A 14334-nucleotide genomic window follows, 5' to 3' on the forward strand; every position below is an offset into this window, starting at 1 on the left:
ATTGGAGTTTTTTTTTGTTTTCTTCTTCTCGTGACTACTGACTAAGAGGACACGTCTATGGATCGTCACTTGCGAGCACCTCAAGCCAGGTACCGACCAGAGCGGCGACGGAATAGAATACAGGCGCGGGTGGTGCGGAGATCTGCATCACCCTCTCACTAGTACGGGTCGTGCTCCGGAGCTGCCTATGGAGAGTGAGAAAGAGAGAAGGGGCAAAATGGGAATAAACGACTAGCTAAAAGCAGCGTGAGGGTGGCACGGCAGCTATAGCCGAGCGGGGTGGTCAGTGGTGTGTGCGGTCCGTGGTGGAGTGGAGATGGGGCAACCTGATTCGCGACGCGCGCTGCTGATGAGGCGGGCGAGGACGTCCCACCGCACGCACCACCCTACTTGCCGCCGCGGTGCGCGCGCGCGATCGTGAGCAGGATGATCAGGCCGGGGGCCGGGGGGTCTCTAGCTAGCTAGTTAGAGAGCCGCTTTTAGCTATGAGGTCACCGTAGAGTGTCTTGGAAGAGATCTCTCTACACCCCAACAGCTGACTTGAACCGTCCATCTACCGCGTGCGCCCGTCCGTCCGAGCGGCGACGTCGACGCGCTCCAGAGTCGTCCAGCTCCCGCCATCAGGAGAGGTAGTAGTAGTGGGGGTACGTGCAGGCAGCAGCCGAGATTGATCGACCGCAAGTAGCTCGGCTGGTGGCGCCCGTTCCGGCGGGGAAAGCTGGCCCCGACCCGCCTGCAGCGCCAGCGGCGGCAGCGTCCAACGACGCGAGTCCTGGACAGGCCTGTGTCACTGTGTGTTTTTGGCTGGTGCTCAGCTGCTGCCGGTCTCTGTGCTGACTTGATTGGATTGCGCGATCGAGTTCTCGACGACGTGAGGACATGGTGACGCCTGCAAGCGGCATGCCATGGGCGCGTGGAACCGCGCGTGCTGATGGTGCATCGCGGCATCAGGCCAGCTTCTGTGTGTGTGTACACGTGTGGAAGCGATTGGTTGAGACCACCCTCCTGCTATCGGACAAGTGTATGTAGAGCATCATCACATTCACGGCAGAGCGCTTTTAGGTGGTGGGAAATAAATTAAGAAAATGCTAAAGTACAAGTGCAGGGCCCCCACTACTGAGTAGTACTTGTTAGGCCTTACTAATCCGAATTAAGAACATGAGTTCTTCCCTACAAACTAGAGATTAGCGAACCAGAAAAAACACTACACACTGGACAAAAGTCTACACTACACTACTACACAGTAGTGCCTTTAATTCGTGCCATGGTCAGTGCTAATCATTGGACAATACATCAAACCATCAAAAAAGAATATTTGTATAATTAAGGTGGTACATTATGGAATCACATGAATGTTTCTAGGTCAAGATGGATCGGTGTCATTTCCCCTTTTTCCCCTTTGTTTGAAACCTTCCATTGTAATGAAGTCTTTACCTTTTTTTAGTGGACCTGTAACTTCTGAAGTTCCGTGTAAATCAAGTTCGTGTTTTTTTTGTGCTCAAGATTGGCATACATATTTTTGCCAGCATATCATATTCAGTTTCCTCTTTTAATTCAGGCAAGTTAGTGTACCTTAATAGGGTTGTAAGTACATAATTTGCACGTCATCTGCCTCTATTTTATAAAGAAGAGGAAATAATATTCTTTGCAACTCTGGCTGTAGCTTGGCATGCAAGTCTCTCTCTCTCTCTCTCTCTCTCTCTCTCTCTCTCTCTCTCTCTCTCTCTCTCTCTCTCTCTCTCTCTCTCTCTCTCTCTCTCTCTCTCTCTCTCTCTCTCGGTGAACCATGCCAATCTTGCGCTCGACCACAACATACACGCATGCATCTGTTAGTTACCAAGTATGCGTTGATGAGTACCTATATATAACTGGCCTAATAAGGTAACAGTGATATCCGAATCAACTCGCAGGCGACAAAGTCTCGCCGTCGCCCTAACTCCGTCACTTTGAAAAATGGCGGCAGGTACTTCCCAATAGGGATCAAGTTTGATCTCGACGTCTTAACTCCACCTTTTTGAACAGAGAGATGGGTTCAAACGCATGCGAAAAAAACGGGAGACTTCAAAGGATGCAATCAGTACTTCTCCTACCTATGGCTACTCTAATGTATCGAAGTTTGTCCAGAAAGATGCGCCAGGTTTCTTGGTTTGGCCGTTAACTCGGAGCTGTCATCAACGTCAAAGGCCCCCTTTTATGAAGCACGAATTGAGGTGGGGGGGGAAGTCGAACTACAAGAATAAGCAACACATGGGCATTTGGTTCTAGGGTTGTTACTAACTAAACAGACTAAGATTGCACAAATAAACTTTTGGAAGGGACACAGGAGACTACATGAATTTTATTAATAGGGAATACAGTAATACAAAGGAAATTTTCCATGAGATATTCATGTTATAGTTTTTCCATAATTCCTATGGAATTCTAAATATTTTCAGAGGCCGCTAATGTCTTTATTTCAATGAACATCAACGTAGGTTTTTTTTCATTATTCAATTCATTAGAAATTATCCCAATTGTACGTTCAATAACAAAGGTGCCTCAATTCTCTTGATGCATTGAAGCTAGAACATATATATTTTTTGCTACTTTTTGTATGTGGTCATTCGAACTAATTGACTGTTGTGTAAAAATGTAGTGGGGGAAGGAGAAGGGCTCCAAAAGCTTCTATATATATATATATATATATATATATATATATATGACGCAAATATAAGACTCATGTTCTACAATAATTATCCAAGCTTGTTTGGTAGTTAACAAAACTAAAGAAGGATATTGTCATCTTGAGACATGTATTGCTATTGTTGGACATTCATGTGCTATGTTGCCAAGCGGATAAAGACATCCCCCTTAAAGAGCAAATGGATGGTGCTCCAGCCTTCCTGTGACAGGGATATTTGGGATTGCGTTTAATTTCAGTTCTGACGATAGAATGCGTGAACCTAATCAAACTCGATATGGCCATGCCCATGCGAGATTTATAACCTTAACCTGCTACCACACCAAAAAAAATGTTATCGGGACTAGAAGTTAGGTATTAGTTTTCTACTCCCTCCATCCTATGAAAAAGAGCAATTCTAATTTTTTCACACATATTAGTGGTGATATGAAAAGACTCTTATCACTAGTACATAAACACCCTTTTGTCCCGGTTCCAAACCCCCCTTTTCTCCCGGTTTTGGAACCGGGACAACGAAGCCGGGACTAAAGACCCAGATCTTTAGTCCCCGGCTCTCACAACCGGGACTAAAGGGTACAAACAATGTAAAAAAATTTACTCTCCTTGCCACCCCACCTACACAACACATGTAGCTTTAAATGGAATGCCTTCCTTTTAAATTAACCTGTAAATAAGCCTTTAGTCCCGGTTGGAGCCACCAACCGGGACCCCTCTGGGATTAACCGGGACTAAAGCCTTCATTGATCCCGGATTCAATGGTGACCGGGACTAATGTATTGGACCAAAGGCCATTTCTGTAGTAGTGTATGCCCTCATTTGTTTGTCATATGGAGTAAGTTTTAGCATGCAAATCAACCGACCCCTTAATTAGGCAGATATGATATCCAATTTCTAGAATTGCACTTTTTTATGATTTTTTTCAAGTGTAAAATTGCACTTTTCATGGGACAGAGTGAGTAAGTAGCAACTAATTGCTCAATTAGGCCGAGGAAAAATGTCCTTCACACATAAACTACAAGATCCTCTGGCACATGCTTATCTGAACTAAAGCTTCTTGCATGATCATGCCGTGATGCAAGATGGATGGAAAGAAAGAACCACATGATTAAAGCCGTGCGCTGTCGTCTCTAGGCGACTTTACGATGTTCCCCCAGACTCCTGGTAAGTGGCTACAAGGTATGCGGCAGTATTTGTGCTGGAACCTTTGGTGCCGTCAGCAAAGCTGCACGGGCAAGCAGTTTCGGGGCCACTGCAGGAGGTTTTTGTCTTAAGATAAGCATTTTACTTGTCGGCGACTAAAGCGGTTTATTCCGGTGATCCTTATGGTCTCCTGCACACGACATGCATGCAAGCGTATGATCTCCATTTTATTCCAGGATAGAAGAAGCAATGCTTCATGCATGCTATGCTTGCCTGCACGCATGGCTGCACTGCTCTCCTGATTCTTGTCACGGACAGGGTGGCATGTTCATCTATATTCGATCGGTAAATAACCAGGTGGCCCTGGGTTGGGCTTTTGAACAACAGTTCGGCCCATAAATGTTGGGCTTTATCGAGCCTAAAACTGGTTCACGTTCCTTATTTAGAACACAGGAAAGAAATGACTGTTTTTCAACACAGGTTCTCGTCGAAAAATTCACGACACCAACCTTTTCGCGCAACAGCGATCCATTCGTTGTTAGGGGGTGTTTAGTTGGTGAAAAAATTTGGATTTGACTACTGTAGCATATTTTGTTGTTATTTGATAATTAATGGCCAATCATGGATTAACTAGCATAATTAGATTTATCTCGTAGGAATCAGTTATTTTTTCAACCGCATTTAATGCTCCATGCATGTGTCCAAAAATTCGATGTGACACGTACTGTGCAAACTTTTTTAGGAACTAAACGCAGCCTTAAATCTAAACCCCCAATGATGAAAATAAAGCCACCATACAGTAACCGAATGCTTTATGCCAATACTAATTATTGTTTCACACAACTGTACGTTAACATAAAACAGATGGGGGCCTTGTCCCCAAAAAGAAAAAATGGAGCGCAGGGGAGAAACTCCAGCCCACCTAAAAAATTCACTTATCTCGCCAGCAACCTAAAAGCAAAACTCCCATGTCAGTTTTGTTCCTATTTTTACTGCAGGGGCATCAAAAATGGGCAGCGGACAGAAACCGACACCAGTTTTCCTTCACATTCCTTGTTCCTTCCCGTCGATTAGCTGAAACGCCTGTCTCCTCCTCTAAACCCCTCTGATATAAGATTCCCATGGCTTCGTTTGAGCAAAGACGGCAGCAACAATGTCTGCTCCACACCTCAATGCTGAATCGCAGCATTATCAGAGCCATCCTCTATTGTCGAACAGAGCTGATGGCAACTACAACATGAGCCCCATGCAAAAGGCAATAGGCCAGACATACCAGAGCACTGGCCACCTTGCGAAACTCCTTCCTTCAGGCACGGTTCTTTCCTTCCAGCTCTTAGCCCCCACCTTTGCAAAACAAGGCCACTGCGGTGACATGAATCGGGTTATGACAGGAGGGCTCGTGGTGCTCTGTGCACTCTCCTGCTTTGTTCTCAGCTTCACGGATAGCTTCAGAGATGTGGAAGGGAAGGTACGATATGGGTTCGCCACATTCAAGGGACTGTGGGTCATTGACGGCGGGGATCCTCTTGAACCACTTGCAGCAGCGGAATACAGGATGCGGTTTTTAGATTTCATACATGCCATTGTTTCAGTGATGATTTTTGTTGCAATCGCACTGTTCGACCAAAATGTGGTATCTTGCTTCAATCCAGTACCATCCGAGGATACAAAGCAACTTCTCACAGCATTGCCGGTTGTCATTGGAGTTATTGGGAGCATGCTGTTTGTTAGCTTCCCTACCACCCGTCACAGCATCGGCTCCACACTTTCTAGTTCATAGTCACAGAAATCGGGGTCGAGGGTACCGTTCCTCGACCCGGGAACACCGATCCCGTCCCGGAAACACGGGGTCATTTTCGTCCCCGCCTTGTAAAAACCTCTCACAAGGATCGTACCCCGTTCCTCAACCCCGTCCCTCGACCCCGAATCTTTGTGACTATGTTCTAGTTCAGTAGTTCCTGTTGAAATCAATCAGTTGTAAGCCCCTTACATAGGAGAGTAGATATATAAAATTGCAACACCTTCCTTTTGAGCAGTGGAGATTCAATCAAGAAGTGGTGAAATTGATGATGATATTCGACAGGTTGAATTTGCATATGTGATCTATGCCTGGTATATATTATCCTTTTTCTAGTATCAACAGTAACCAAAGACCACAGTACAAACGCATGAAACCATTCAGTTGACCAGCAGAAACTGGCAAACTAAAAATAGACTTTTATTCTGCTGAATATCAATCGAATGCCACCTACAACGAAGCAAATGGAATGTGTATGAATGGTCAGAGTGATTGCAGGTTACAATAAACTGCATCACTGCATGTGACACCTATTGGCATTCTATACAATTATTTGAATCTCCAGTTGGAGTTTTGAACAATTAGTATTGGTATACATGTTGTGTTAAGATTGTTTGCACCTATTTCAGTATTTCTAATCCTCGATTAAGTGTATGGGGACATCCTAAAACAGAAACCGATAATGACTAGTATGGATCCTAAACAAAAATTAAACAAATTCCAGTACAAACACAAGTTACAATATTTCTGTCTTATCTGCACAGTACTTTCTTCCTTGATTAGAAAGAAGAACATATGTGTAGAACAAAGATACTTTGTTGTTTCTAGCTATGAGAACACATAAGGATAAGACATCATATGCAGCAAGCAAGGACCCCATCTATTTTACTCTTCCAATAAATCTAAAAACTTTACTAGACATTTAGCTATTGTTGCAATGCAATAGTTTGAGCTATAAGTTCCTACATCTGGGGTTTTGAATTCGGAGGTTTTCTTTTGTTTGTTTTCTTGGAATGCTAAAGCCCCTTCCCACATCCACACCAGCACCCAATTCAAACAGGTCTGCAATATATCTTTTATACAGAATGGCAAAGGGGAGAAATCATCACACGATACCTGAAGAGTAAGCTGGCCAAGATGCATACTTTATGCTAGCAACATTAAGTAATAACATAGCATAGTGCCATATTTCTCAAATCAACTAACAGTTAGCTGGCTCCATATCTCCTCGGCTTCTTGTCTCACCTTCTTCTTACCCCAGTACCCACTGATAACAACATCCCATGTCTCCCTCTCAGGAATGCATCTCTCTGACAGCATGTCAAGCACAACATGAGCAGCTTTCTCTAAATTGTTATTTTTGGATAAGCTCTCAACAAGAAGATGGAAAGTGGTTGGCTCGGTAGAAATGCTCCGAGTTCTTGCGCTCTGGTAGACCTGAAAAGCCCTGACTAGTTCACCCTTAGTGCACAACACTGTCAGCACAGTATTGTTTATCTTGGCATGCAGGCCCCAAGTCACCCGGTTGGGTTCAATACCAGCAAGAACCATCTCATCCAGGTAATTTGCAGCCTCCACAGCCCTCCCTGCATCACATAGCCCAACAATTAGCTTCCCAAACAATCCAGCATCAGGCTTCCGCCCCTGTAGACGCATCCGGTCCAAGACCTCCATTGCATCACTCAACCTGTGTTCCTTGCAGAGCCCGTCAATCACCGAGCTATATGTGATCATATTTGGCAGCTTCTTCTCCTTGATCATCCAATCCAGCAATTCCAATGCTGATGATGCACGTCCACCCTTACACAAACCGTCAATCAGCGAACTATAAGTGACCAAATTAGGTGAGATCCCTCTCCTCCCCATTTCATCGAATATTTTTAAAGCATCATCAAAGCAACCCTCCCGTGCGAGCCAGTGGATAACAGTGGTGTAAGTAACAACAGTAGGTGCAATGCATTTCCCTACCATCTCGGAAAACAGCTCGAGGGCCTCGGCCAGGCGGCCACGGCGGCAGAGCCCATCGATGATGGTATTGTAGGAGCAGGCGTCGGGTTTGCGGATGTTCCGGAAAATTCGGAGAGCGTCTTCGATGGGGGTGCTGGCGTCAGAGCAGTGGGCCTTGAGAAGGACGTTGTAGGTGGCGGCGGTGGGGGCGAATCCGGCGGCGCGCATGTCAGCGAGGAGGGAGCGGGCCAGATGGAGCTGCGAGTGCGCGACGAGAGCGGCGAGGACGGCGGTGTAGGAGCGAGCGGAGTGGGGGAGCGCGAGGTCGGAGGGGGCGGAGCGGAAGAGGTGGAGAGCGGCGAGCGGGCGGTGCGTGCGGGAGAAGGCGCGGAGGAGGGTGAGGAATGGGCCCTCAAGCGCGGCGGCGGAGGGGAAGAACCCACGCGAGCGCGAGAGGAGGGAGGCGGCCAGGGGGAGGTGGCCGGCGGAGGCGAGGCGGGAGGTGAGCAGAGACACGGTGTCCGGAGACGGGGTGATGGGGTCGGGCGCAGGAGTGGACGCGGCGCCGGTGGCAGCGTCGAAGAGCGCAAGGGCGCGGCGCGGGTCGCGCTCGGCGCGGATCAGGCGGTGGAGGTGGTCTGAGGTGAGGTTCTTCGGCCATTTGGTCGGCGTGGGGTTAGCCGGCGGCATCGAGGCGGTGGTGGGACGAAAGCCCGAGAGGTGTTCGGCGGAATGCCGAGGAGCGCGAGGGTTCGTGGACTGGAATAGAGTGCGGCGAGGGAGACGAAACTGAGTTAGATGGATCCCGGGGAGCAACACACGCTCGAAAGGGCCCCCAGCCCTTCTAGGCGGGCCCGGACAACGAATGGTGAGCCCAAAACAAACCGACCTGGTCCAAAGTCCATTAGTTTTTTCGGCCTCGCAAGTTCAGTGGATCTGGCCATGATTTTTATAAAACACAGCTGAGTTTTTTCTTTTTGTCCGTCCCTGAATTCCACTTCGACCTATCAAAGTTTTCATTTAGGGTGTTGTTGTCCAACTTCTATTTACAAACATATTCTAAATAGCAGATTAAAGTTTGACCTTCTCCATTGTGGCATTTTCAGTAGATATTTGCCAGATTTCATTTCAACTAGATTTCAGCATATTTATCCATCTTAGACTGGCAGTTTGAACTCCAAAACTTCAAATTTTTGGACAACACTTGCACCATGTCGAAGTTCATAGTCCAAAGGACAATGTTGGTGTTTGACCAAAGCTCACTGTCTAGTCAAAAATTCAAATTTATAGGCATTCAAATATGACAATGTGTCGAACACTTAGAAGCTTTTGAACTTGATTCACAAATTTGACTTATTTTAGATCAATTCACTTCTTTGCACTAATTTCAGCATATTTCACATTTCAAACTTCAAATTCCATATTTGATCAAATTTGGGTCATTTCAAACATCAAATTTTCCATTTGACCATTTTTTTATTTGTAGGAATGCATGTATTCCTTCTCACTGAAATAATTCATTTTGGACTTTAATGACAATTGGGGGACCTTTAACACCTAGGGTGTACCCCCCCCCCCATGTCGTATGTAAGGGGAGGTCTAAAAATCGTGCTAAGTGTTGGTGGACCCTCAGATGACCCAGCATTGTTTAACATCCTAAGACTGCACTACACATTCCCTTGCCCGATTAGGGGGGACAAATAAAGTATAGCCCATGGAGCCTAACATTCCCTATACTGATTCATTCTTGAAGCATTTACAGTCAAAACATGTGAATGAATGGTTCTTATACATTAAAAAATGTGAAGAGAGTTTGCTGTGGATGTATTCTATAGGTTGGATATGCTTGTTTGCTATATTGTAAGATGTGACCATCAATATCCTGCTATTATTCATTGTTAGTAAAGCTACATGATTTCTCTATCTAAACCTAAAAAATTACTCTATCTTAATGATATTATCAATATAAGCATGTCGTTTTATTATCTATTCTAAAGATATTGGCAGTACATCATGTTCTTAAGGATAGTGAGTATTGCCACGAGTTCATAATCCTATCTTGAAGATGTTGTAGTACATCCACAAATTCCTATATATACAGTTACATAATGTCTTCACTCCCACAACAACCTTGCCATACAAACAGATCTATTTCGAGAGTTTGTAAAGTCTACCTAAAATAGGGAATATCATGGCTAGTGCTCATGTTCTCGTAGTTGATGACTCTTGTGTTGACCGTCTTGTTGCATCGAGAGTCATAGAGAGTTGTAACATTAAAGGTGCAAGAAGTACTATGAACTTTCCATCAGCCATCAATCTTTTGTGATGCATTGCTCATTTAGTTTCAAACCTAATTCAATCAGCATGTTTTCTAATTATAATTATTTGGATGTAGGTTAAGCTATATTATAAATACTGTATTTATTTTAGATTATGTAGTTTATTTTTATCATATATTATAGTATAAACTAAAGTTTTTTTCTTAGCTCTTTTTATTTCTCTCATGTAACATCCCAGTTTTCATCACTATTGAGGGGGAGTGTTAAAATATACAATGCAAACTTATAGAAGGTTCTATAAAAATAAGGATAAACCATGGCATAATTTTGTTCACCATGACAAGGTTCTAGAATGCTCCACAAGAATCATAAGAAGACATGAAGCTTGGATATTTTCTTGTCATGGTAAATTTTAGAATTTTCTAGAAATAGATATTTGTAGGGAACCTCCTAGAGTGTGACATGTGTCCCTCATCCAAGAGGGTATGGGTGCCTATATAAGGAGGGTGCCACCCCTTGCCATGTCATACTACTCCACTCCATCCCACACACATCCAAGGACATGGTAGAAGTGAGCATAGGTAGAGTGTGCTAGGTTAGCCACCACAAGGTGTGTGTTCCTTTGTAACTTTGTTGCTCCAATAAGGTAAGTGTCTTTATAACTGTTAGTCTCCCGGTTAAGCTTAGTACTTAGTGTATAAGTTGTGATCCATCGAAGGTTAGTTCTGTCACCCGGGATCACAAAAGGGTCTGGGCTTCATCGAAGGTTGGCTCTGCCACCCGGAAGCCAGCTTCATCTGTTGGTAAGCTCTGCCTCCCGGAAGCAAATGGCGGCTCTGCCGTAAAAAATGACCCGGTACACTAAGTAACTAGAAGCTGACCGACTCTGAAGTGAGTTGGTGTAGATCCTCAACTTAGTAGGACCACCTCAATTTCCAACAATCACTAAAATAAAACTTATGTTGCAATTAAACTAGTAATGTAAAATAATACTAACGTCATATGAAGTATTACATAACTACTAGGCAAACTATTTTATACTCTTGCCTTGCGTTAGTACATTCGTTCCCTTCAGTAACCAGCATACGCATGCTTGCACCTACGACAAAAATCATCTCGTCTCTTTCCATAGAAGCCTATCGAGTCAGCGTACCACGCCATAATTCCCAGACAATCATGACAGCGCCTACCTCCTTCGGCATAACTTCATCATCCCCTGGAAGCCACAGAGTACCCCCACCATTGACCTTGAAATGACCCGTCATGGCAGCACTCACTCCATTTCCTGGAAGCCGGCAAGAGTGCTCACAATATTAAATAACCCGTCATGCAAATATGGCGGCACCCACCTCGCCATAAATCGGGGTCGTCGAGCACAGTGCCGGCTGAGATTTTTTCTCCGCCGCGCGAACCGCCTCACCTCGTCTATAAAAGAAGCCGACGCCCCTCCCTGCCGTCCCCACCCGCGCTCGCTCTCGCTCGCGCACGCGCGACACGCCGGCCCCATGACAGGACCGCGCACTGTCGTCGGTACCACGCCATGCCGCCCACCTCTGCGTCCCCACCTCGCCCACGCCGCTGCAGCATCCTCGCCGGCTTTGCCGCCTCGACGCTCGCGCCTTCAGCGCTGCCACTGTTCGCGTTGACGACGAGCTACCGCAGCCCACGCCGTCACCCGTCCCTGCGCGACGCCACTGCTACTCTCCTCGCCTATAAAAGGAGCAAGGCCGTGACGAGCCCCATCACCATCCCAAGCACGCCGAGCCGCTTCGCTCCGCTAGCTGAACCACTCCTCACGAGCCCAGCTCACTCACGAGACGAAGCTCTAACAGTCGACCCTCTTCCTCGAGCTGTTCCGCGCCAAGGTGAGATGGCAGGCAGCTCCCCAACCATTAACTCCACAACACTAATAAAGGCCCAAAACATCCACCAGGCCGTGAGCACTTAATCCAAATCCTTCTATTATCGGAATTAAATACCGACCAATATTGTAAACTCAATATCTCCTTCATATCAACTCATTTTCATGTAACTCTTTTTAAACTCTCCTCAAATCATATACTATCTATTCCTCCCATTTTTCATCTCCATTTGAGCTTATTTTATAGCTTGCTTGTGTTTGTTTGCCGGTTGTGCCGTTTTCGCCCGTAGATCACAGAGTGACCGAGGAGGAGCCTGCCAAGGAGTACGAAGGCAAGTACCGTGAGCCGGAGCCAGAAGACCCGTACCGCGAACAGGAAGCCGCCGCCGCCGATGTGTACGTAAGCGAAGGCAAGTTTCATCGACCCCTACGTGAGCGGTTGCATCCATGTGAGGACGTCTAGTTGTAGCCCTGGTTTAGGATCGATTACATATACCGGTACTTGAGTGATTGAGTGTGCTCATACATGCATATGAGTAGTTATGCATATCCAGAGTTGAGACTAGGATATGAAGGGTTTTGGCTGAGACTAGCGCAGCTGGGTATGCTGGAGCCGGCGCTACCGTGGTGGTAGACTGGCAGGTGAGTGCTACTATGGTGGTAGGCTCGAGTTGACATGTTGAGGGATGGTTGCTTCCCTGGTGAACCATAAGGACCGAGTTGTTTGACATCTCACCTAGCTTACTTTAGTACGACCACAGGTTCCGGTATGGGCCAGACTTAGCCTAATCCCACTGGTTAGCTTGACGGTCGCAAGGATGGTTTACGGGTATAGACCATTAGGGTCAGGGCCCGAGGGTTTGTGCGGCCGGGCTGGGGCGAGACCACGGCTGGGTGTCGGCTATGTCGGTTGTCCGTTCGGGCAGTCGAGCGTGTGGGTACAGTGTACGACCGTACCTCTGCAGAGTGTATAATCCATTCGAATGGTCTGTGTCCACGGTATGGACAGGCTACGGTGTGGTCCTGACAACTAGTGAGCTACCTACTGTGGGTTGTGTCGGGAAGGGTTGCATACCATTAGTTGCATTGCTAATGCATTTTGCTTAATGTGCGTCGTGCATGTCATTCCCTTCCCGTAGGGTGAGGTGGAACTTGCTGAGTACTTTTGTACTCAACCCTTGTTGATTTTTCTCCAGAGGATCCTGACTTTGTGCCGGAAGACTGCGAGTAGATAGTGTCCGCACCCAAGTTGATCGAGTGGAGCCGTGATGGATGAAGAGCTAGTCCTCCATGCCATCATGCTCGTCGTTATCCTATGGTTGATCTGTGTAGCTCTGTGTTGTCGCTTTATCCCTCGTGTACATGTTGAATAAAGCTCTGTATGACTCTGGACTCCACTTGATGTAACATGTATTATGCCGGAGACTTTATTCGGTAATTAATACATGGTTTAGCCTTGATCTTTGGGTCGGGGCGCTTCATCTCAGTGCTTCTATATTTGATATTACTAGTGTTGTTGTTGTTGTTCTGCAGTGACCCCCATGGAAGGTCCTAAGGAAGCACTACAGTTGTTGGCTATGGTATATAATTTATACAGTTTATTTTATTACTATTTATAATAAAGTGTCTATTTATTTTAAGTTCATTTGATTATTTGAATGTTTGATAATAATGTGTCTACTTATTTTAAGTTCATTTGATTATTTGAATGTTTGATATGTTTTGCTGCATATGCTTTTGAATATTGTATAGGAACATGATGTAAAGCTAATCCTGACGGATTATTGTATGCCTGATATGACTGGCTATGATCTTCTAGTAGAGGTGAAGGTATGCTTATTTTTATGAAAGAAATTTATAATTTTCATTATACTCCATTGAATGTTTATTCCAATACTTTTAATATTTAAATGTCAATAACTAATAAGAAAGTTTTTTTTTTGAAGAGAATAATAAGAAAGTTTTGTTTCTCCACTCAGAAATCACCCAAGCTTACTCACCTTCCTGTGGTGATGCGCCTGAAATTATTAAAAAGTGAGTAGATATAAAAACTTGCAAGTTGGATTAATTATATATGATTGTTATCTAAGCATTCTATTTGTTTTTATATGAAGGTGTCTTGAAGGTGGGGCTAAAGACTACATCATGAAGCCTATCAAAGTTGCAGAGGTTCCTCGTCTTCTTAGCTATATTTGATGAGTTAACGGGGCGACGAATAAAGATGGGATAATAGACTCTTCCGCAGGGTTATACTTCCTATTATCGTTATTAGTTTGACCATATATGGTCCTCTTTTCTGTTTTCATTTATGTGCAATGCATTTGAACTTTGCAAGATCATACCGTGACTTTTAAGTATTGTGTCCACTCATCATGCCTATAAAATGGTTGTTACCTATTATGTTTAGCATGGTGAATATGTCAATCTCACCAAATTACATCAAATCATATAATATTATAGCATCATGCAAATTTTGAGTTTTGACAAAAACTTGTACACGATGGAACAGGAAAGTGAAATCAGTACGTGAAAACTTACAGATGCACACAATGATGAAAGATATTCACATGCAAATTTTACTTTTTCATGCATTTTTTCAAGCTCAACTTTTGTGTGATAATAGGTGACG

At 45.0% G+C, this 14334-nt stretch overlaps 2 protein-coding genes across 2 annotated transcripts; one reads left to right on the forward strand and one right to left on the reverse strand.

Annotated features, from left to right (window-relative positions):
• Positions 1 to 4643: 4643 nt before the first annotated feature.
• Positions 4644 to 5739, forward strand: LOC120675193 (protein DMP4-like). The gene has a single exon (XM_039956297.1). It carries the CDS (start codon positions 4974 to 4976, stop codon positions 5598 to 5600), a length of 627 nt encoding a protein of 208 aa, XP_039812231.1. The 5' UTR covers positions 4644 to 4973; the 3' UTR covers positions 5601 to 5739.
• Positions 5740 to 5902: 163 nt separating this feature from the next.
• Positions 5903 to 8380, reverse strand: LOC120675191 (pentatricopeptide repeat-containing protein At5g46100-like). Its single transcript, XM_039956296.1, has 2 exons — positions 6735 to 8380; positions 5903 to 6068 (listed from the first exon to the last, which is right to left on the reverse strand). The coding sequence occupies exon 1, from the start codon at positions 8253 to 8255 to the stop codon at positions 6816 to 6818; it is 1440 nt and encodes a 479-aa protein (XP_039812230.1). The 5' UTR covers positions 8256 to 8380; the 3' UTR covers positions 5903 to 6068; positions 6735 to 6815.
• Between the last annotated feature and the right edge of the window lie 5954 nt (positions 8381 to 14334).

Source organism: Panicum virgatum, chromosome 5N, assembly GCF_016808335.1.
Source record: "Panicum virgatum strain AP13 chromosome 5N, P.virgatum_v5, whole genome shotgun sequence".
Taxonomy (NCBI): domain Eukaryota; kingdom Viridiplantae; phylum Streptophyta; class Magnoliopsida; order Poales; family Poaceae; genus Panicum; species Panicum virgatum.